The sequence below is a fragment of the Eubalaena glacialis genome, chromosome 19 (assembly GCF_028564815.1).
Source record: "Eubalaena glacialis isolate mEubGla1 chromosome 19, mEubGla1.1.hap2.+ XY, whole genome shotgun sequence".
Classification (NCBI taxonomy): domain Eukaryota; kingdom Metazoa; phylum Chordata; class Mammalia; order Artiodactyla; family Balaenidae; genus Eubalaena; species Eubalaena glacialis.
Window position 1 is genome coordinate 6,713,860 of NC_083734.1, and position 24,940 is coordinate 6,738,799.

General features: G+C 45.1%; 1 protein-coding gene across 1 annotated transcript in view; it reads right to left on the bottom strand.

The window, feature by feature from the left end:
- Positions 1–24,940, bottom strand: part of DNAH9 (dynein axonemal heavy chain 9) — a 297,703-nt gene that overhangs the window by 169,078 nt on the left and 103,685 nt on the right. Inside the window, exons 27-30 of the mRNA XM_061176356.1 lie at positions 18,823–18,979; positions 12,281–12,385; positions 3,311–3,468; positions 682–820 (exon numbers count right to left, since the gene is read on the bottom strand). Of these exons, the coding sequence (XP_061032339.1) occupies positions 682–820; positions 3,311–3,468; positions 12,281–12,385; positions 18,823–18,979 (559 nt within the window). The remainder of the gene's footprint in view (positions 1–681; positions 821–3,310; positions 3,469–12,280; positions 12,386–18,822; positions 18,980–24,940) is intronic.

The following is a 24,940-nucleotide window of genomic DNA, read 5'->3' on the forward strand; positions in this document are numbered from 1 at the left end:
TGTTGAGAAAACAGGGCAGGTGGCTTTTTTTTTTTTTTTTTCTCTAAATCCATTTTGGACAGATTTCACAGGACTGAGAGAGCTCACTTTGTGGCAGCAAAGGTGATCCAAGTAAACACCCCAAAGGGAAGAGAAACTCATTGGGAACGCCCAGGAAGCTTGATTGGCTGTCCGTGACACCAAGAAATTCTCCATCTAAGGCATAAACCTTGGAGGCTCTGGGTCATGCTGTAAGGTCTCTTCTTGGGAGGGGACCAGCCCTGGGCAGAAGCCACACTTAAGGACCAGCAGCAATGAGCAGCGTGGTACTGCTTAATGCCTGACTCTCTCTCCCCAACCTTCCTCCCATCTCTCGTTCCTTCAGGTACAGACCACTCCCTCCAAGGGCTTTCATTTGCCACTGCAATGTTTCTCATGGGACACTGGTGATCTATGAGGTGCTGCTAAGTATTCTATTAAAAAGGGAGTTCTGTGGCCAAATCGTTTTTTTTTTTAATGCTGGGCTAAGAAAATGAACATGAATCTTTATTATAGATGTTTCTAGAGCGTTTAATATGCTTATGGGCACAGTGACTCTCTATGAGAAGGTTCTAATGTTTCCCTAACACACTGGCCCCAGAACCCGTCCAGAGCTGGGACAATCACACGCAACTGGTCGCCTGGTCTAACCAGGGATTGTACCTGTTTGGAGAGAAGCTCTTTGCACAACTCGTAAAGGGTGATGAACTTCCTGGCTAGTAACCGTGCTTCAATGAATCCTTCTGCCATAAGCATGATTTCACAGATCAACTCAAAGTCTGGAACAACCATCGCGCAAGGCCTGTGTAAGGGAGACAGAGGGCTGAGGCAGTCCCAACCATGCAGTGGAGGGGAGCTTGTAAGACAAGAGACACTGGCTGAGATCACAGACGGAGTGTGAAAACTGAGACCTTAGCAATTATTTCATTGAAGACTTTCAATGTTAAGATGAGTTAGTAAGGATAAAGGGAGTAAACTCTCTTGCTCAAGGTGATGGATGATGTGAGCAGATGGGGACAGAGGTGGGGCTACAATGCAAGCCTTGTAACTTGGGTCCAGTGTGCCTTATACAAGGCACAGATTAGTAAAGCCTCAGTAATTAGCAGATTACCAATTAGTGATCTTCTATCATAGATTCGGGGCTAAGGTTGAGGAATAGAGTCTCTCTTGTTATCTGCAAGAAAATGAGAATCTATTTCTTCTCCTCAAAACTTGTATCCTCCAACTCTAGATGATCAAACTTATTCTATGCTTATTTGCATACAAATGTCAATACCTAATGCTGAGGTCTGAAGTAGGCACCTATGAACCCCACTTTGCCACAAAATGGCAAATATGAGAATATAGAAGGGGATTTTTGTCTATATATAAGGATTTATTGTGATTTTTTTCCCCTCAAGGTCTAGAAACATTTTATTTTAAAATTAGTTAATTTTAAAATTAATTCATTAGGTATGTGATAGGAGACTAAAGTTGTTACGTTTCTTTAATTGCATTTTCCCTACACTGATATAAAATTTTCAAAAACATATCATTCAAGTACATTTTTCCTTTATATTATTTTAAATTGCATTCAAATTCAAAGGAGCAAGCAAATACTTAGATTCTCAAAATTAATTTGTAACCTAAAATAAGGTTAAATATGCATCCGTACAATGGAGTGCAATGCAGCTGTGAAAAATAATGCTGTAGAAGAAAAACGATTTAATGACACAGGAAAACATTAATTAATGAAGGCAGGGTACTAAACTCTATAGAGTCTGATCCCAAGTTTAAAAAAGAAATACTCTTCCCCCACAATACTGGAAGGCAGGTGGCAAGGGGTCACACTGGCTTTCTCTGGATGATAGGACTGGGGTGGGCGGAGCAGAGTCTGGAATCAGACTGCCTAGGTTCAAACTCTAGTTCTGCTGCTTACTAACTGGGTTACTAGCTAACCTTAGTAACTATGGTTACCACCCTGGGCAATCTGCTGAATCTGTTTTCTCACCGTTCAAAGGGGGATCCTAATAGTATCTACCTCATAGGGTTTTTGTGAGAGTTAAATGTGAAAGTAGATTTTGTATTTATTATTTTTACAAGTACTTTTCTGTTTTTCCCCCAAATTTTCTTCTATGGGTATATGTTCCCTTTAAACTCAGGGGAAAAAATGTAAGGAATAATTCTTATCAGGGTGATAACCCCTGTCCAGTATTGTTCATAGCACACAGTTTATTTAATAAATACTTTGCATAAGCAAATAGTGATCAGTATAGTACTCTGTGGCACCACTTCCCACAGCCTGCTAACATTCTTGGTTAAGGAGGGGACCTGCCTGCAGGAGGAGGTACCGCCCCGCCCCTGGAGCAGTCAAAGTGAGGGACTGAAGGACACAGGGAGCTTTCCAGTGGCCTCCTGGGCCTCCATGTCCCCAACAGACAGTGCTGGGTCTCAGTCCAAAGACGAGACAGACAGCTTTGTTTTCGCTCTCACGGCCTCTCTCTCTCGGGTACCAGTTCAGTAGACAGACAATCAGAAGCCATGAAGGATCTTTCAGCTTTCTCTTTGTTGGGCTGACTTCTCTTTTCTGAAAAAAGAACGAAGACTCCAGCCCCTGCTAGCAAATGCTTTTGTGTTTTCTTATCTCAATAAAGAAGATTTAAAAGCGTGGCAATATCCACTGGTGGCAAAGGTAAAATAAAAGAGGTGCTATCATGTATCACCTGTGAGAGGGTCATTCAGCACAGCTCTTTGTAGAAAGCAATTTGTTGATGTGTATCAAGAGCCTTAAAAATGTTCCTCCCTGTTAATTCAGTGATTCCATTCCTGGGAAGCTAGCCGAAGAAAATAATCATGCATACAAAAAAATACTTATGTATATTATACCATGATGAATAAATTTATTTTAACTGTTATATTTAACTACTATGGACTAGTTAACTACATTGCGGACCATGCATTTGATAGAAAAAAACACAGTCATGAAATGAGATTTCTTAAGAATACCTAATAGAAGAAGAAACCATTTATGATAGGATTATGATAGACTATGAAATGAAAAAACAAAACAATACAAAACTGTGTGTAGACCACACACGTAGACTACAAATGCATGACTTTATATGCCTGTAAAGAACAGAACACAATTAAGCAAAAAATAATTTTACTGGTGATGGCATTAAACGTGGTTTTGTAAAATCTACCTTTTTATATGTTCCACATTTCTTTTAATATATATGTCATACATTTTCAGTGGAAAAAATAAAAGAAGCTTCTCTCTGGGGCTCTTGCACGGGGCAGAGCAGACGCTCACCTGAACAGAGCCTTGAGGTTTTCTGGCAGCTCCGTGCGGCCGGCGTAGCCTGGGTTCATGGTGATGAAGATGCCCACAGAAGGGTTCAGGCTAATCTCCTCTCCAAGGAAGTTGAACCGCTGCTTCTTATCTCGAATTGCATCTTGAATGCTTTTTACCTGGTGAACAAGTCATCGGAAAATGCTCCCTCTGCGTACCAGAGGCGGAGTGGTAGCTAAGGCTGGGACCCTGTGGTTACACAACACAAACACTTGCTCTGGGCCCCCCTTCACGGAAGGACAGGACTGGCGACTGCGCCCTGGGCTGTCTACCGATGGGCACTGGGTGCATGTCCAAAAGAAATCTGGCCACCCGTATCCCCATATCCACGCTTATCACATGGTGCCTAAGAGGTCGGGGGTGAACAGCAAACAACTCTGACCGCCAGTCCTCTGTATTATGTCATGTGATCCTCACCAGGATGCTCTGAGCGGGGGCTCTTTAGTACCATCATCCCCGTTCTCCATAAAGAACTGTAAGCACCCAGAGGCGGAGTAGTTTACTGAGCCCTACACGGCTGCTAAGTGCTGGCGTCTGCATCTGAATCCAGGCACATGGATTCCGGAGCCTGGGCTCTTAGCTGCTACACGATGGAGAGAACGCTAGGACCTACCCCCTAGGCTTGTTCTAAGGAGTAAATGAAATAAAGTCCGCAAGGAGTTTAGCACACAGAAAACGCTCAAAAATAGCAGCTAACATGGGAACTCTTGATGTGACCGCCGCCATCACTGCAGTGTGTCCTCATCTGGATCTAACCCTCTCGGCTACTCCCCTGTCTACATCTCTAGAACAGACCTGGAAAACACAGGCGACTCCGGTAGGGATGGAGCGTATGGTGAGGAGGGGAGCAAAGGGAGGCTGGGTCAGGTCCCCAGGGGCTATTCGTGCCTTTCTAAAGAGATTAGACTTTTCCTTAAATGTGGTCTGGAGCCGGAGGGGATTTAATAAGCTGAAGGTTGACCTGGTTAGACCTAGATTCTAGATCATACTTGTAGCAGTGGAAGGAAAGACAGAAATGAACACCTGGTGCTTTGGAAAAGCGTGTGTGATAATGATCGGCAACAGAAGGAGGGAGGACAAAAGGGGCTCACTTGTCCAGCCAGGCCTGGGATGTCTGAGTATTTCTAGCCTCTCAGGGCTCTTGAGAGCAAAGCCGGGAAGCTGGGGCCGGCGCAAGGGTTTGAATGAGGCTCGTGCATATCAGCTGTGCTCAGGGTGTTTAGAATAGTCAGGGGTTCCGTGGAGTTGGGCTGCAGGGATGTGTGTGTGTGTGTGCGTGTGTGAGTGAGGGAGAGAGACAGAAAGACAGAGAGAGAGAGAGAGAGAGAGAGAAGCACAGAGAAAAACAGCTGGAGTGTATATAAGAGAGAAGGAGAGAGGAACAGTTGGATCTTAAACGAGAGAGACAGAGAGCCAGCTGGACCACGTATCAGAGAGAGACAGAGACAGAGAGAGACAGAGAGACAGAGAAGGAGAGGGAGGGAGAGAGAGAGAGCTGGACCATAAACAAAAGAAAGAGAGAGACAGACAGATAGAAACAGAGACAGAGAGTTAAAGCTGGAACACTTACAAAAGAGAGACAGAGACAGAGAGACAGCTGGACCAGAGAGACAGACACACAGACAGACAGAGACAGAGAGAGAGAAGGAGAGAGAGAGGAAGAGAGCCTGAAGGCAGCTGGACCATCCACCATGGGCAAGGCTCTCTCCAGTGCCTGGAAGGGCGGTATCTGCCAGAACGCCTGGCGGGTCCACAGTTGGGATTCAGCTGCTTTCCCAAGTGAAGCTCTGATGACAGAATGCGTCTGAGCTCACAGCAGTTAGCTGGAGGCTGAAACGTCTTTTCTGCGCACAGCATGTCAGTGTGTCCTGGCAGAGGCAGCCTCCAGCACCCAGCACGCTGGCCTAACAGCTTGGGCTCTGCTGGTTCCCGTGGCACTCGTAGCATGCTGGGCCATGGGGCCTCTCGCCACCCTCATCACCCCACGAGGCCTGCGAGTGGTGAAGGCTGGGGTCTCTCCTTCCGCCCCGGTCCTGCCACCTGTAAAATACACAGAGCTCTCCCCTTGTGGCGGAGTGGGGAAGGGACTTTCATTACTCCTTGCAAATGGCTCTGACACCTTCGGGCTAAGGCCAGAGCCCGGGACCCTTTCTGCCATTCGCTCTGACTCAGCACTCTCTCCTGCACCCCGAGGCCCAGACACCTCACGCTCAGCGAGAATCTGTGAGGCACTGTAGGACTTGTGGCATCTGTGCTTTTGTGTAAAATTCTGTGGGGGCTCTTGAGGGAGAGTGTTGGACAGACACGAGGAGGCAGTTAAGGCTGGAGCCTCAGTGCTGACAGCAGCCTCTGATGGCCGGGCTCACGCAGGACAGGAGGCCGTCTGCCTGGCATTTCCTTGCTGCCTTAGAAGCAGCCGAGGTCCACGGAACAAGCACTGGACTGTAACGGTGCCCAGGGTGCAGGGGGCCTGGTAAAGTCCGGAGGTCCTCCAGGAGGCGGTGGGGTGGGGGGAGGGTAGAAGCAGGTGAACCGGGATCATACGGGTTAGACTCCAGCCAGGTGGAGGTGCACACACAGGTAGCTACGGACTGCATCTAAGGCGCCAGGTACACTCCTCACTCGTGGGGGTCCGTTTCCCCACTAAAGACTCATCACTTTTGCCATGGGGAACAATGATGAAATAATAACTGCCATTTACTGAGCACTTGATATGTATCAGGCGCTTTTCTGAGAATTTTATGTGAATTAACCCATTCAGTCCTTTCAACAGCTGTATGAGATGGGTGGATCCTCATTTCATAGATGGGGAGACTGAGGCTGAAGGCAGTGAAGACTGTGCTACAGTCCTGGAAGATGCAGGCATTAGGGGAGGCATGAGGGAACTCTATACTATTTTGCAACTTTTCTGTAATTGGTTTTCTATGATTTCCTACAATTCTAAAATAAATTCAAAATAAAAAGTTAAAAGAAAAATGAAACTTGCCAGATGTCTAACAGTTGGTAAGTGGGGCAACCTGCGTTAAAATCAGGCAGTCTGGGGCCAAAGCGTATGCTTTTAGCCACTTCGCCACGCGGCCTTCTACCAGCAGGAGCACTGCCAGCCACACACAGCTCCTCATCTAATATATACCGTCTCAGAGAAATTTGCTTTGCTCTGAAAATAATCATGTTTGTTACAGTTCAGAGACATAGGTTTCCATGAAATAAAAAAGGTGCTTTCTCCACCCATTAAGAAAACAAACAAAAATGGAGAGCTATGTAGAAACCAGTGTCCTCAACTGGGGGTGATTTTGCACCTGCCCTCCCCAGGGGACATTTGGCCACATATAGAGACATGTCTGTTGTCACAACTAGGGGGGAGGTTGCTGCTTGCATCTAGTGGGTAGAGGCCAGGGATGTAGCTAAACATCCTGAAATGCACAAGACAGATCCTTGCAACAAAGAATTTTCAGGCCGAAGACAGCCTTAGTGCCTAAGTTGAGAAAACCATGATCTGGACCAAACATTTCACCAATGAGGAAACTGAGGCCAAGAAGATATAAATGACTTGTCCACCATTCCACACCTTGTGTCCCTGGGTCCTACCAAATTCGCATGCACATTCTTGGCCCCAGCCCAGACTGACCAATCAGAAATCCTGGGGGTGTGGCCCAACAAAGCATCTCTTAATAAGCCCTCCGGGTGATTCTGATGCACGCTGTAGTCCAAGAACCACTGCAGTCCAGTCAATTCTTGGATTTCTACTCGTACTTGCTTCTGCCCAGGTGTCTCCATCCATACCTGCAGACTGACCCCCTCCACCTCTCAAGGAGCCTGAGCCCTCCGACCCTTCTGCCCCACCTGCCATGGAGAGGACGTGTCCCTGCAGCCCGCTCACCTGGACCAGCCAGGCTTGATCCTGTGGGTCTTGGTGTGAACCCAAGATCCACGGTCCTCAAGGATTTTCTCTTTACTTTACAGTCTCCCTCTCAGCTCTGGTTCTCAATGTTTGCTGAACATGAGAACCATGCAGGAAGGTTTTTTTTGAACTTTGATGCCTAGGTCCTGCCCCAGACCAATGAAATCAGAATCTTTGGGGTGGAGACTGTGCATTTGTACACTGCTATTTTTCAGAATTACCAGGCAATTCTAATGTGCAACCAGGGTGGAGAATACTGCACCCAGGGCAGCTTGTCTCCAACTTCATGGTGCCTATGAACCACTGGGGGTCTTGTGAAAATGCAGACTCTGTTACAGCAGGTCTGTGGTGGGTTTGAGAGTCTGCGTTTCTAATAAGTTCCCAGGGGATGCTGACGCTGCTGGCCCACCGCTGGAGCAGCACGGGGCTAGATGCCACCACCCCACCCGGCACCCTCCACTGTCCATTCTCAGGACAGCTGGTGGCCAATTAAGTGTCCTTGCCCCTGGACCACAATGCCCCATTCCAATTCATGACCCTCCACTGCCTCTTGACTAGATGCGCTCGCTTTCTTTCAGTTTCTACAGCCTTTAACTGCACCTCTTGAATGGAACTTCCTTTCTGCCTTATATTTTAGATGCATGTGTAGGTCTTACTTCTCTATATTGCACGCCAGCTCTGATATCAAATGATCAGTCCTGCTATCTGCACAAGCCACGTGTGCTTGTCTGACCACAGTGGCTTGACTGGATATCTTAAGAATGACATCTTTCCCTCCAAAGACTGGAAGTTAGTGATCACAGACGGTTCTGCCCCTATACCCTCCCACCCAGGTAGGGCCTTGCATCAGACACACTGGTGAAGTATCAAAGTCATCCCATCTTACCTGCAGGTGATAAATTTTAAGGAGGTCATCGGCTAGCCCTAGGCTATGCTCCTCCTCTCAGCTTTTTCTCCACACCCCTCTACGTTGCCCCCCTACATTCTAGGGAAGTGGCCCATTCATTCTGTGGTCCCCTGGGGTCATTCTCTTCTCCAGCCTTTGCCCCCAGATGCCATGCGTTATTAAAATCCTGCCTGGCTCACTCCATGCTTCTCTCTGCAGTGGCAGATTGGAGTCTGCTGCCTTCAGGAAGTACAAACCACTCATCACTTTTTACATTTAAAAAAATATTTCTATGTTTTTACTTTAGACCTTAAACTCCTATATAAAGGGTGTTACATGGGAGTTCCCTTGGCTCTGAGATGCTAGCATTTGTTCAGCTCCTTGAGTACTTGGAACACTGCTATGATGGGCTCCCGAGTCCCTGCTAGCTGCTCTGCTGCTTCTAGCCACTTGCTGCCCCAGCCCAGCCCACTGCCAGGGCTCGTACCTATGGAAGGGACAAAGTAGCAGGGACGCCTGACCAGGCAGTGTGGAGGGGGACCAGGTGCTGCAGGTACAGAGTAGTGGCGCATGTCCCCTGGCCCAGATAACACAAGGCCTAGGGAGCTGATTGCAATCGTAGTGGCAAAATTCCCAAAAAAAGTATGTAGTATCTTATACGTTTTAAAAATAACAAAGTAATTGTTCTTGGAATTGCCACAGTTTTCCCAATTGGGTATGCAATTCTGCTTGACCAATCTGACAGAGACATGAAAATTTCCACCTCCAAGAATACCGAGGCATGCTCACTTTTGTAGAAGTTACTGGGAAGAGGGGCACAGACATGTGAGGAGAGGAGAGGAGGAGAGGCAGGAGAGGAGGAGAGGCAGGAGAGGAGGGGTAGGGCGGGTAGAACTGTCACAGCTGGTGCAGCTTCTGCACCAATATGCCAGCCTGGATTGCAGCGTGAACAGTTAGTGCAATTTTCTCCTTGGATGGGTCTACGATTTTAAATGGTACTAGCTCAGATTTTGCCCAGGTTGTTGTCAGACCACTTTCTTGAGAATGTTTCCTATGATGTATTTCTAGACGAGAGTGTGGAAGCATCAGGGAATTCCAGATTGAATTTATTTCATTTAATTCCAGAAGCAAAAGGGAATTAATCTTGAACTCACCACTGACCTTGTGTTGGGCAGTTTCAAAATACTGTAAGGCAAATTCACAGCGTCTGTCTACTATGCACTGGGGACAGTGGCTGTTGGGCACTGCCTCATCAGTTAGGACACTGTTAAGTTTGTTAAGATAGCCAGAGCCTGGCCGGCTGAGGAGTGAACAGTGCAGGGGAGACTGCTGAGACCAGGGAGTAGACCCTTCTTCCCTGTCCTGTGTGTTCCAGCCTTCTACTTTTCTTCAACCCATTTCCTACAGGGTTCAGGTAATAATGATAGTGATCATCAACATCACCACCACCCCCACCACCATCATCATCATGGTCATCCCCATCATTATCATCATCACCACCACCATCATCATCATCATCATGGTCATCCCCATCATTATCATCATCACCACCACCATCATCATCATCATGGCCATCCCCATCATTATTATCATCACCACCACCATCATCATCATCATCATGGTCATCCCCATCATTATTATCATCATCACCACCACCATCATCATCATCATCATGGTAATCCCCATCATTATCATCATCACCACCACCATCATCATCATCATGGCCATCCCCATCATTATCATCATCACCACCACCATCATCATCATCATCATGGTCATCCCCATCATTATCATCATCACCACCACCATCATCATCATCATGGCCATCCCCATCATTATTATCATCACCACCACCATCATCATCATCATGGTCATCACCATCATCTCATCACCACCACCACCACCACCATTACCACCATCATCATGGTCATCACCATCATTATCATTATCACCATCACCACCACCATAAACATCACCACCACCATCACCATCATAACAGAGACTAACATTTATTGTGTGCCTACTATGTGTAGGGCTTTGTTTTAAGTGCTTTACGTATGTTAACTCACTTAATAATTACTACAACTGCATCTAGTAAGTATTAGTATTATTAACTCCCTACAAATGTGGAACGTGAGACATGGACTTGCCCAAGGTCACACAGCTAGTAAAGTGGCAGAACCAGAACTGAACACTGGCAGTGTGGTTTCAGAGCTTACACACATAACCACTTCTCCCCTGCCTTGTCTGGCTAACTCCACTCTACAAGAACCTGCTTCTTTTAAAAGCCCAATTCCATGTGGAACTTGTTTATACCTCTGGAGCCCAAGAAGAGGTCTCTGCTGACCTTGTTGTGGCTCCCACCTTTTGCTCTTCCCCTGGGCTCCTTGTGGGTACACATGGAGACAGCCCGTCAGCAACCCCAGGCACTGAGTGCTGCATCGGGACACCACAGGTGTGACTATTCATGATGAACGGTCCTGGGTTTAAGTGAGGCAGTAACAGCAGCACAGCCTAGCTGATGAGAACAAGAAGTGCTCTCCAGAAGCTGTGGCAAGCAGCCAGGAGAGGGGGCAGAAAATCATAAAAGCAAAGATGAAAGAGGTGGACATAAAGATGGGTAGAAATAATTATGGGTTATCGATCCCAATAGACACTGTGGCAAGAAGCTTATGCTTCTCTCTTGATTTTCAGAACCATTCTAGGCCTAGAATTAGCACTTCAAGAAAGGTTTATTTTCTCTTACTCTACATCTTATATCACAAAATTCAAACAGTCTTTACAGAAGCATCATTCCTGGTTCCAAGTTGTGAGGTGACTACTTGGAGGTGAATGCAGTCAGTGGACGTGTTTTGTTTGTTCAGCTCAGGTTTTGTTTTTAATTAAATAAATTGCCAACTTTTAGAAATCTAGAGATTTTTAATAAAAATCTGGACTCTCAGCTTCTCCTTAAAATGTAAAAGATCTGGCAACACCGGCCTCATATTCTCACGAGGCAGAGGTGTGCTGGTAAACGTGTAACAACCAGCTCTCCAGGAAAAAAAAATGCCCCAATTTGTAGGATTTGCCCATTTCCGTGGTAGCCAATTTCAAGCTGCCAATGTGACAGCACAATCAGCTCTTGTGAACCAAGCCAGTCAAAGGTTTTCAGCTGACAGTGTTCAGGCAGCTCTTTGACTTACTTCTTCTACCTACTCCTACTGAATCAAACAACCCTAAGGAAAGGGAAGACCCCGTATCACCCCTGGGAACAAGAGAAGAACCTACATTTCTGCAACTTTCAGAAGCTTCACGAAGAAACAGTGCAGACAAGCATCAGCAAGTTGGTACAAAGCAGACTTTCAGCAAAGGTTTGTTCACTTTTTTCTACCCCCCTCTTTCTGCCGCTCCCACTGTCTATGGGATCCTTACCCAAATCCAAATCCTCTCCATCTTTTCAAGGCCTGGCTTCAAGATAACAGAAATCAAATCACATCTAGAACATTGAAGAGTGTCTCAAGAACTCAAGATTTTTGAAGTTAGGAATAGTGTCCTATTCAACTGGGGACCCTTCACACTGGCCTTGAGCACAGCACTGACTATGCCGTAGGTGTTTAGTAAGCGCTTCCTGGGTGACCTGAAAGACAAGCGGCACGCTTAGGGGAAATCTAACCCAAAAACTGATTTTCTTCATTCAACAATACTCATGCTGCCCCCTCACTCTGTACATAATTAAGTGAATGAGGCTGAGAGAGGTGGAGCGCCTGGCTAGGATGCTCAGTGAGGAAACGGATGAGCTGAATTTCAAGTCCTGGTCTGACAACTTCCCCAGTCTGTGCCTCTTGTAAGGAGCCGGGCTCTGCCATCTTTCTGGATCCTTTCCTACCCCTATGAAGCAGGTGCATGGGCGTTCTTTCTTCCTGTTTTACAGAGGAGGAAGTGGGAAGTCATGGCCAGTAAATGGGTCCATCTTGGTAGGGACCAGCATGATACCCATATCCTGCACCCAGGCCTGATTTTAGCAGGTGGAAGAAAGGGCAGGAAATGCAACAGGGGAAAGGGTAGAGGCAAGTGGATGAGGAGAGGGTAAACGCAAGAGGATGCACAAGTCCTCAGGGCTTGGCATGAAGACCACAGCGCCCCCATCAAGTTCTGGCCCCCATACCTGCACAGCCACCACTGACAAGACCTCCACGGAGATTCGATTAAACTCATCAAAACAGCCCCAGGCACCGGTCTGAGCGAGGCCCTTGTAGATGTTGCCGCAAGACTGCAACAAAATGTACAAAGATTAAATTACTATCTGCTGGGCTTACTGTTACACATCTAAGTAATTTTCCATCCCCTTTATTATAGAACTTCCAGTTCCCTAAAGACCACTGGTTAGAAACTCATATTAAAATTTCAAGGACAATTAAAATTTTGATGGCTTTGGGTGCCAACATAAGTCATGGGATCAAACAGAACCTTTTCAAGACACTTCGACCAAAATCCCTTTAAAATGTCATCAGGCTTGTATTGATTCTGTAGCTTTCAAAATCCCAGGAAACGAATAAAATATTATATTTCTTGCACCATACAGACAAAAATCCTTCCACTCAGCCTTCGGCATGTGCTGATGAAAAAGTTTATGTTTGTATCTTTGAATTCATGCAAAATACCCAGGTTTCCCAGAGTGATGGGAAGCTGGAGATGGGGGTGGGGAGGGATAACCTCTTTTGGAAATAAACTACAGGTAAATCTTTTTAAATGAGAGTAAGGGAATAATTTCAGATGGAAGATGGTATATCTGTCCTAAAAATGAAAACCACTCTGGCCATTCAATGTGAACTAGTAAACCATGGAGCCATATAAAGGGAGAGACGACTGGGAGACACTCAAGGCCATTGGCAAGGAAACATCACTGATGTGCTCAGAACATGCAAATAGTCGAAAAGTCCATTCATTTACTCAGTGGGCATTTTTTGACCATCTGCTCCATGCATAGCTCACGTGCTAGACCCAGAGAGGCTCAGTCCCTCTAAGAGCTTCTAGTTAGGTTGTGGAGATAAGGCATACAAATAAAACAGGTAAATTGCTACATGAGCAGTGGTTCCAATGGATAATATAGACCACAAATGTTATGCAGTTCAGAGAGGGGTGGGTCAAAGTGCTCTAGACGGATCAGTTTTGCCAAAGAAGTGAATTTCACATAGTACTACAACAGCACTTTCCAAAGTTTATTTCATGGAATGCCAAAGCTGGGAGATGCTCCTTGAAGACAAGACTCTCTGGTAAATCAAGTTTGGAAAACACTGCTTTCTATAACCCACTTTGGTCAATTTACAATGTATAAGGGCATTTTAAGGGCCCTGAGAAGTCAGGCAAAATTAAATTAGTTCAACTTTGTTATATGGCTAGGATTTTTTTTTTCCTCATGTGACCCCTGATTTTCTCAGAATGCATTCTGGCAAACATTAGTGTAGTGGAAGGAACACAAGAACAGAACCAGAAGATCTGGAGTATTGATATCTCACAGAAGTACATGGTATCTTCAGAACATACATTGGAATCATGGCTTAATAAGATAACAGTGTCTGTGCAGGCATAGCAGAAGGATAAGGGTTTTCCAGGAGGAGGAAGGATTATGGACAAAGGATGAGCAAAGTCATGGTATGTACAGAGAAAAATAAAGGTGTCATTTTGGCATGAAAGTTGATTTAATAAAGAGGGTCATGGTTCTGAAAAGGCTTGAATTATTATAAGAGATCTTTGGAGGTTTGGAGCAGAGAAAAACATGATTAAATCGGTATTTTAGGAGACCCAGTCTAACATCACATAAGCTAGGTTAGATGCGGGGCTTTGAAAACAGAGGGAAGAATCAACCCCACCTTTTACTAAGCTCCTTGAATTAATTGATTTCTCTATTCATGCAACAAATCTACTCTGAGCCTGTGCTATGTGCCAGGGGTGTCCTAGGTCATGAGGATTCAGCCCTGAACAAGGGAGAATTGACCCGATACTCAAGGGTTTTGGATCCTAATGGGGAAAAGAGACAACGAACACAAAAATAAGAAACCATCAGTAGTGATAAGTCCCAATGGAGTCTTAACATGAGGGTAATGTGGCTATTTATTTATTCATTCTGTTTTATTGAGATGTAATGGACATGTAGCTATTTCAGATTGAGAGGTCAGTCTCTCTGAGGAGGTGACATAAGCTCTAGGCATTGTGTTTGTGTGCTCAAAAAAATTCTGCAGGTGGATATTGCTAGTATTATATTCATGAGTGTGTGTCTGTGTATACATATGTATATATACACGTATATATAATAAAACGTAATATATATTTTATATTTCATTTATATGACATACTTATATTCCCAAACTTCTGCTTAGTATTTGTGACATTTGACAGGTTGCCATATATACATGACATTTGACAGGTTGCCACACACACACACACACACATATATATATATGTAAAATAATAAGACAACCTGTCAACTATCACATACACACACATTACATATATGTATATCACATACACACATTATATATATATTGCCACCTGTCAAAGGTTATAAACACTAAGTCAAGTTTTGAGAATCAAAATCCATGCTTCTCCAGCTAACAGTGGTTTTAAAACTTTTTAAAGCTGTGGATACATTTCATCAAATGGACATCCAATACATAAAACAGAAGAAAGTAGAGTTTCCATAGGGGGATAATCATCACCCCACACTTTACCCCCAAGGGCCTGAGCAGAACCCAGGACTCCATGTGGCCCCTTTTTTGACAGGACACAATTAAGATGTCACAACAGCACAATGGTACCATTAGCTGGGCTGGGCTGGGCTGCTGCCTTGCCATAAGACGGTGAGTTTCTGGGACAGGATAAGGGCTCTCAGAATAAGGTTGAAGGCCTGGAAGCGAGAGCCTTGCTGAAGGAAGAATAAACATTGCTGACTGATTGGAATGATGGAAGGAAGGACAGGAAACAATGAAGATGTCTTAAGATGTCCACCCTGGCCCACGGGGAAAAATAAGATGATTAGTATTGCTGGGATGAGGAACCTGGCCGGAAGGAAACAGGGAGTCAGCAGGAACTGTCTGAGAAGAGTGTCGACCGAATATGAGAGGAGGGCATCCAAACGGAGGCCTCTACTGCCTAGTTAAAGAGACTACCAGAACTTGGGTGAAGCTGGAAAACAGACTCAGGAGTCATCCGTGTAAAAGTAAAACTTGAAATGATGAAAGGGGGTCAAAAAATGAGATCAAGAAGGCAAGATCAGATAGAATTGTGGAAGGATGACGTTTCAGAAGCGTAGGGAGCAGGGTTTCTCAAGGAGTGGGTGTTCTACAGTATTGATGCCATGGAGAAGTCACAGAATTCCAGATACTTTCAAAGTCATTTGATGTTTCAGCAATAGCCTCTCCAAACTGAGGTCCAGGGGGAAAGTATTGCTGCTATAACATGAAGAATGTCTTAGCACTAAAACAGGAACCATTTCCAGAGAAAGTGGCTAGTTTTATGGGTTTTCCAACCAGCACTAGTAGAGTAAAGCAAACCCTAACCCTAACCCTTTCCCCCAAGCCCCCACACAGTTCTTGCGTCCACCCCATTACCCGACGCCTCCCTACAGAATTCCTGAGGCAGAGGGGATTGTGAGGGTCCTCGACAAAGCCCAAACTCTCCTCTTTCCTCCTCCCCCGTTTCACCACCGACCCACGCCCTCCCCATGTTCACTAAGTATCATTTAATTTTTTCAAGCCTCTCAATCTTTCTTTTCCGTTTCTGCTACCCCATCATCCGGCTTCTCTCCCTTTCTGGTTTGAACGACTGCAATGTTCTTCCTAAAAATGTTCCTCCCCCCACTTCCAGTCTCTTCCTGTCTCCCTTCATCTGGCTGCCCAGGGAGTCTTCCTTAAAGACCGTTTGTCTTCATCACGCTCCTGCTTCAGTCCTGCAGCCTGCAGCGTTTCTGTGGCCTGACACCCCACGGTCAGAGCTTCCCAGTGGTCTTGTGTTCCTCCTCTCCTTGCTCAACCCCGTCTCCCATCCTCCCCTGTTCCCCGATCCACTCGAATGGACTCCACCATGGTTCCATGTTTGTTTCTAGCTTGTTCTCTGGAGACACTGAAACACAATGCGCTGCTGTGAGTGATGCTGGTGAAGGCTCTTTCTGACCTTCACTCTTTTCCTCCCCTCGCCCCAGCCAAACCCTGTGAAGAGAGCTCAGGGTGAAGTCAGCACAGGGAGCAGGGGAAGGACAGCACCTGCACAGAGAACTCGGTCCTGTTTCTGAAGCTGATGTTTTAGTGGGTGGGGCTGCGTTAAAATGTCACACGCCCTGTTTGGTGCTCATCCAAACCTCAACAACCTTAAACAACCTCAGCTCTCACCTCCTCCACGATGTCTTTTCTGACCAGCGCACTTGGTGGCTCTCCCACAGCTCTGGAGCATTCCAGGGATTAGAGTTTGTAGAACACGCATTAGCACTCAGGGTAATGCTGTCTGCTATCTCCCCTAATTATTTCATATATCGTTCCTGTCTCTCCTAATGGACTGGGTTATGCTCACCCTATCTATCTATCTATCTATCTATCTATCTATCTACCTATCTACCTGCCATTCATCTATTATCTCTCTCTCTCATCTCTCTGTCATCTATCTACCTACGTATCTTTATTTTCTTTCTTTCTTCCTTCCTTTCCTTCCTTCCTACCTTCCTTCCTACCCATCTCTCTACCTCTCATATGTCTACCTATCTATCATCTATCATTTATCTATTTATATTTTTCTTTCATCTATTATCTCTCTCTCTCATCTCTGTCATCTGTTGACCTATGTTTTCTTTCTTTCTTTCCTTTTTCCTTCCTTCTTTCTTCCTTTTTCTTTCTTTCTCTCTCTTCCTTTATCATCTATCTATCTACCTACCTATCTATCTCTGATAACCTCCCATGATTCCCAACAGATGCTGAGCAATGGTGATGCTCAATAAATTAAGTTCATTGTTGGTGTGTACTTTGAGATAAAAATAATTCTGAATAGCTGGACAACAAAGGGAAGAGGAGGTTTGCAAACTGCTTACTTATTGGGGCTGTTTGGTTACAAAGCATGTTTGGTGTCTAGGAGGGGATCACCTTACCTTTGCTGCATCTCACTACGGCTATACCTACTGTTCTTGCTCTGATCTGCGTACTAGACGCACATGACTGAAGCTTTGCACAGTTCAAACAAATTAAGGGCAGACCCCTCCTCTCAGCCTGCACTCTTAGAGGAATTGGTGGGGTCAGGGTTCAGTAATAAGTTTTTGAAAGGACTGGGTAAAATGATCTTAGTGACCTCTGGCCATGGGGCCAACTCATTTCTTCCTGTTTCCCATGTTAAGCATGACTTAGAAGAAATCTGGCTGATTTTCTTCAATCAATACCCCAGGTCTTCCACATCTAAATGAGTGTGTCCTCCAGAATGTTGGGTGGGAGAGTATATTTATCTCAGCAGTGCTGCCATTGATCAACTCTAGAAGAATCTAGAAACTTAAAGTAATCCTTAAAGTTTAGCTTGTTCCTTTAGAGGGGAAAAAAATCATTTCTTCTTCCAGCCTGCTTAAAGAGAAACAGTATCTTTATGTGTTCATCAATAAAGGCAACTGTATTAACATTTAGTGTGTGACTATGGGAAGACAGCTATTTTGGGTCTGAATCCTCATTTTGTTTGCTTTATATGAGAAAACATGATGCTACAGGATTCTGTAACTCTGCACAGCAAAATTTTATATACAAGAGAAATTATTAAAGTTATAGCAGATCAATCTCATTTACAGAGTTCTATATGTGGTAACTGAAAGTATTATCTTGCAGTCTCTAAATTTATTTTTAAATTAAATTTATTTTACAGGCAATATATCACATCATTTATATATATAAATATTTGGTCTATTTAATGCAAATGTTTTCTTTTTCCACTCTAAATTTATTTACCTGCTATCCTATTTTCAAAAGGGAACTTAAGGCAGTTTACAAAAATACATAAAATAAAACAAAATAGAAATGAGACAGTGATACAATCTGTTATTATGCTTTCTTTAAAAAAAAAGAATCTGAATAAGGTCTAGTTGTGAGCAGAACGTTGATGGGTGAGAAGTGACCTAATGGGCCTCTTATTTCTTTTGCCTTTCTCTATGACACAGAGCCTGGAATACATTAAAAAATGTAAAAATGATGAGTGCCTGGACGAAGAACATTACCCTTGCACTTGTCTTTTGTGTACCTCTTGCTAAGAGTAGAGGTTACTCTAGTATGTCTTCAGAAGCCAAACCTAGAATATTTTGCCCTTGTAGAAATTCTGGGGAAATGCCCACTTTTACACATCTATGACTTTTATGTGAAGATTTTTATATCAGCCACTTATGAGCCCTTCTGTGGTTCTGGGTCAAATAATGAATTTAGGCCTTGGGATATATGTTCAGCTTCTTCATTTTACAGATGACGAAAGGAAGACCCCAGAGGCGAAGTCACCTCTCTGTGGTTGCAAAGCTCATCCGTGGAAGTGGATTCCACGGCGCTAAAGTTTACAGGGAGGTCCACAAGCTCCTGAGGGCAGGGCTCCTCAGGCCTCCTGTGAGGGAGCAGGGACCTCCCTGTCTGGGCCTCTGAGCGAGACCAGGGCGGCGAGGATGAGCTGCTGCCCAGCTCCGAGTCCCCCCAGAGGCCGGGCCTGTACCTTGTAGTCCATCTGCTTGGAGCAGTTAAACACGTAGACCATGATGCCCAGTGCTCGGCCCAGGTCCTTGGTGGTCTCTGTCTTGCCTGTGCCTGCAGGTCCTGCTGGAGCCCCGCTCATGGTCAGGTGCAGAGACTGGGTGAGGGTGATGTAGCACCTGCCGAACACAGGAGGGTGGAGGTCACTCTCGGTGCCACAGGTGGCCCCACAAATAGCTCTGGCCCTGCTGGGTCCTAGTGAGAGAGAGCTGAGGTTCAAGGCCGTGAGAGACTTGGCACAGCTTCTGTGAAGGAAAGCCCAGAGTCCCCCGCTCTGTTCCCCTCTGCGCTGCAGGTGGAACTTTCTAAAGGATCATCTGATCATGATGCTCCCTCCCTGAAGGGCACCAGGGGCTCTCGGCCCGGCCCTTCCTGACCTTGCCCCCACTTACTTCTCTAGCTCATTTCTCATGGGTCCCTTCCCCCCAGCCCCAGTAAGTTTAAGTCCATTCATGAAGAGCTATTTTCACTTGCCCAGTGCTATGGTCTGAACGTTTGTGTCCCCACTAAATTCATATGTGGAAATCCTAACCCCCAAAGACTGTGGTGTTAGGAGGTGGGGCCTTTGGGAGGTGATGAGGTCATGAAGGTGGAGCCCTCATGACTGGGCTTAGTGCCTTATTAAAGAGGTTCCAGAGCGGTCCTTGCCCCTTCTACCATGTGAAAACACCGTGAGAAGGCACCAGCTGTGAGCCAGAAAAAGGGCCCTCACAAGAGCACGACTATGCTGGCACCTTGATCTTGGACTTCCCAGCGTTCAGAACTGTTGAGGCCAAGTCCCCCGAAAACTGGGTTCCTCTGCTGAGTTAATGATTAACCTCTTTACCCAAAACGTTATTCCTTTTCTCGTCCAACACCTGTTTCCCTCAAGATTGAGGGGTATCAAAGGGGGGACTGAAACTGCATACAAGCCCCTGTGTCCCTGTCCTTTAAGATAACAGCCTTTTGCTTTAGTCTCCCAGGCCTCCCCTGAGTCTCAAAGGCTGGCTCAAGAGTTAATGATTAGGAAATGCGAAGATGGAGACACAAAGAATAGCTGTTGGACCGGGAACCTGGTACAGTTTAGATTCTAGACGAGCCCCACAGCAGGTCCCGAACACCCAGGCCCCTGAAAGCTACGGATACAGGCCCGACACACACCCCCAAGCTGTTCTTACCGGAAGCAGACCCCACCAGGTGAAAACTGCCAACCGCCAGCATTTAGAGCCCAGACCGGTTGAAACCAGATGATTGGTGATACTCGAAACTTCACATTGATGCCAACCAATCCGCGAATAGGACAAGCTAACCAGGTTCCCTGCAGCCCCCTCCCTCACCCTCACGCTGCCTTTAAAACCTCTGTCTCCTAACCGGCAACTTGGAGATGGTCTTAGGACACTAGTCCACCATCTTCCCACGTTGCTGGGCTGCTGAATAAAGCAACTTTTCCTTTTCCACCAACACCTGTCTCTCGAATTGGCCTGTCGAGCGGCGAGCATTTGAACTTGGGCTCCGTACCGGCCTTGTCCAGTTACACTGTGAGAAATCAATTTCTGTTGTTCATAAGCCACCTAGTGCTTGGTATTTTGTTACAGCTGACTGAACAGACTAAGATGCCAGACACAGTAGGACTGGGCTTGTCCCTCTCTCCTCCCCCATCCAGCTCCTGACCCTTCCTAGAGTCTACCTGGATCAGGTTCCTCTTCAATCTTTGCTTGGCTGATGGTTACTAACCCCCTGGGGCTCATGTTTGCCATGACTTCACCCACAAGTATTCCCTGACCCCTCAACAATGGCGTGAGTGAGCAGAGTGGCTCAGCTGAGCTCCCACTCCACTGCGCTCCACTGTAACTCCCAACTATATGTGTCATACACCTCTTCCATATATATCTTCATAAGAAGAGGATAAAATGTGCCTTTGGGTAATAAGCCCATGAAAAGATGCTCAAAATCATTGATCATTAGGGAAATGCAAATTAAACCCACAATGAGATACCATGACACACCCACTAGGAGGGCTACAATCAAAAAGACAGACAATAACAAGTGCTGGTGAGGATGTGAGAAAACTGGAAACCTCATACATTGCTGGTGGGAATGTTAAATGGTACAGCTACTTAGGAAGACAGTTTGACATTTTCTTAAAAAGTAAAAGTTACCATATGATTCATCAATTCCCCTTCTAGGAATTACCCAAGGATAATATGAACGTATGTTCACACAAAGACTTATGCAGGAATGTTCAAAGCAGCAATATCCATAACACTAAGAAACCGGAAACAACCCAAATGTCCATCAACTGTGAATGGATAAACAAAATGTGATATATCCCTGCCATGGAATACTATTTAGCAATATAATGGAATGAAGTACTGATACATGTTACAACATGGATGAACCTGAAAACATTATGCTAAGTGAAGGAAGTCAGATACAAAAGATCCCATATTATTTCATTTATGAAATGTCTGGAAAACACAGAGATAGACAGCAGATCAGTGGCTGCCTAGGAAGGGAGGTGAGGGTGAGGTCGGACTGCAAACGGTGACGGCAGTGTTCTAAAACTAGATTGTGGTAATGGCTGCACAAGTCTAAGAATTTACTAAAAATTATTGATTTGTACATTTGTGATGGGTGAACTTTAAGACATGTAAATTATATCTCAATAAAGCTTTTAAAACTGTGCCATTGACCTAACTTTTTAATACTTAGAAAATCAGCACAGAGGCTTTCAACTTGCAGGCTAGATGGGGAGGGAACATCTGAGGGGGCCTCTGAAACGGACTCCCTTCGGTTCTGAATCTGATGCTAGAGTTGACCAGAAACTCTGAGTTAACACCTTTCTTGCCAGATGGTGACTGCATCCTCACTGCACCCAAAATTGTTTTGAAAAGACTTGGAGTTCCTGAACTCTCCTTTAATTAAGTGTGAAATTCCCATAGCTACCTCAGCCTTTGAAGATGAAACCCAGGAAGGTAGTTTCTCCAGGTGGAGAGAAGAGTATGCAGAATTATTATTCTACTTGGAGTTTTCCTGTGTAACGGGGGTGCTGGCTGCATTTAACTCCTGGTGAGCTGGGCTCATGCAGCTGCCTCACTTTTCCCTGTGGACTAAGCTCACATCAGAGTTGTTGATCTGTTAGGTGGGCCACGAAGTGAGGTGAGTCAGGGTTAAGGTGAAAAGCTAGGTCCCATCTCACCTTGTTCGGTCACTGTTACCATTTGGCAATGCTTCTCTCCAACACTGGTAGCTAGATCTTCAGAGTTCCATGTGCAGCCTTAACTGTACTTGCTCTCCTGGGCTGAGTTCTGGCTCCAGACTGGCCCCAAGGCCTTCTACCTCTGCCAGCCTCAGGTTCCTTCCAGAACCTGGAGGGCCTGCTGCAGCCCTGTACCCGCCCCCAGCCAACTCTCCTCCCCACTCTCTCTCCCACTCCCTCTCTGTCCCATGGCTGCCTTCTCTGCCAGCCAGAGGGCAATCCAGACCTCTTCTCTCTGCAGCAGCAGGGCTCTCAAAGAATCTGAGAGTCTAGAAGCACAAGGTTTCACAAAAATAGAATTCTCATAGAAAACTCAAGAATCTCCCAAAAGAAATCCTTAGAACTGGGTGTCAATCTCTTTTTGAGCATCTACTGAGCTTCTGATTATCTCCAGAAGAAGCACGTGGGGGGAAATGTCAAAATACATATACATTTGCCCATAATAATAGAACTCTAGAGCTGGAAGGAATTTCTGAGATCAACTAATCTAATCCCCTTAAATTACAGATGGATTGACTGATGTTCAGGGAGGGGAAGCGGGCTGGCTGTCTAAGGAGTTCTAATAACCAAGGCAGGGACAGTGGGGCTTTAGCGTGGGCCATGAGGAAAACACAAAGAAAAGAAAGAAAGAGTATTCCCCTCTTCTGTGTGGGGGGCCACTGAGCCAGCAGGATGTCCTAGTTCTTTGGGACACACGCTCCTCCTCTAAGATTCTGTCTGTGGTCTTGTTAGATTGTAAGATCCATCTCTTTAAACATCTAAGCAGGCTGCTTCAATCTGCTCCTGTTTCCTAGTGAGGGGGGCAGATCATGCTATTATGGTTTAAGGCAAGGACTCAGGAGTCAGACACACTGAGTTCAAATCTTGCCTCTACTACAAAGTGTTTGTGAAACTCGGCCAGGTTATTAAACTTTGGTGCCTTAAAAACATGTGTCACTGGGGTCCATCACACAGTATTTTCTTTGTACAAAGGAATTTAGATAAATCTGCTGCCTCAAAAACAACTGCAATTGTGAAAATGGCAAGGAATCCTTTAAGAAGAGCTCTTGCCTTAACCAACTAACCACAACATGAATATGGATCAATTTAGTCTGATTTCTTATTGGGAAGACAGACCTTTAGTGCTGGAAGAGACCTCAGAGGCTTGGCTCTTTAACCATGCCAGGCTGTCTGCCATTAAATCCTTCAAATACGATCACATAGCCTTTTCTTCCAGTAAGGCACGGTTTATTATTTTAGAAGCCAGCTCCTTCCACCGTGGGTCAGTTCTAATTGTTTGAAAGACCTTCCTAATGTCGAGCTGAAGCTGGTTTTGCCTTCTTCAGGCAAATGATGTCTACAGGCTTTGTTCTTATCTGACCCACCAGGCTCTTGTGAGGACAAGATGAGACAAGAGATATGAAAGTGCCTTGGAAAGTAGAAAGCTGATCCACTTTCAAGGTATTATTTCTTAAGATAATAAATATATGAAATGTAGCTTTCCTTTTTTTAGACAAACAACTGGCAGATTAAAGAAAGTATCAAAGGTGTTGTATCTTGATTTCAGCTATGTATAGACTGGCTATCCCAGACGTGTGGTCTGGCTAATCTTAGAGTTGGTGAAATCACTTGATTTGTATTCATTTCCTATTGCTACCACACAATAAGGGCTTAAAAAAACACCCATTTATTATCTCACTTCTGTATGTCAGAAGTCCAGGTGGCTCCTCTACTGAGGGTCTCACAGGGCCAAAATCAAGGTACCAGTTGGCTGGACCCTTATCTGGACACTCTGGGGAAGAACCTGCTTCCAAGCTCATTTGAATTCTTGGCCAAATTAAGTTCTACCAGCTGTAGTACTGAGGTCCTAGGCGCATGCTGAGGCTGGGGGATCTCTCAGCTCCTAGAGGCCACTGTACCATCCTCGCACAGGGCTCCCTCCATCTTCAAAATCAGCAATGGCATGAAAAATTCTCCTCATGCTTCAAGCCTCTCTGACCTTCCCTCTGCCCTCAGCCAGGAGAAGGCTCTACTTTTAAGGTCTCATATAACTATATTGGTTCACCTGAATAATTTCCTTTTTGCCGTAAAGCAAAATATAATCATGAGAATGATATCATCCTATTTATAGTTTTCACCCACGCTCAAAGAAGAGGAGATGATACAAGGGAAAATGTCGCTGGGGATCATTCCTAGAATTCCACCTACCACATGGTTCAATAATCATAACTGAGGAATGAACGTGGATGCAACAATATCTACCTGGAGGGAGGCCTCTAGTGGCATCACCAGGACACAGCCTCCTGATGTTCTATATATTCATAGATAACTTGAATTAAGAAATAATTGATTAGATAGAAGGTAGACCAAAATTCTAAATAATTTTAGCAATTGAAAATGATGTGGTAGACCCAACAAAGTGAAATTTAAGAAGAACAAATGCAAATTAATCTTCCAAGCACTTGCATGTACATGGAATGGGGGCAATGTGGCTAGATGGCAGGTCACAGGAAAAACACCCAGGGATTGTGATAGGTTCCCAACTCAACATAAGAAACAGCACTAATAGAAGAATGTCCTTAGCATCAACCTAAAACAAATCTGTCCATCTTATAATATTTTAATATTTAAAACTTGAAAATTGTTTGTCCTCAGCATAAATACCTCCAATTCTAAGATCTATTCCTTATGCCATGTGGTTATGAGGTCCTTCATCACCTAGTGCTCATCTTCGTCTGCCTACGCTAGTTGGTAAATGTCTTTCTCAAACCGTGACAGGAAGAACTGAGAGCAATGACTGACATATGATCTACCAAAAATAACACACACTTAGTAACTAAACTTGAATAGTTTAATTATGCTT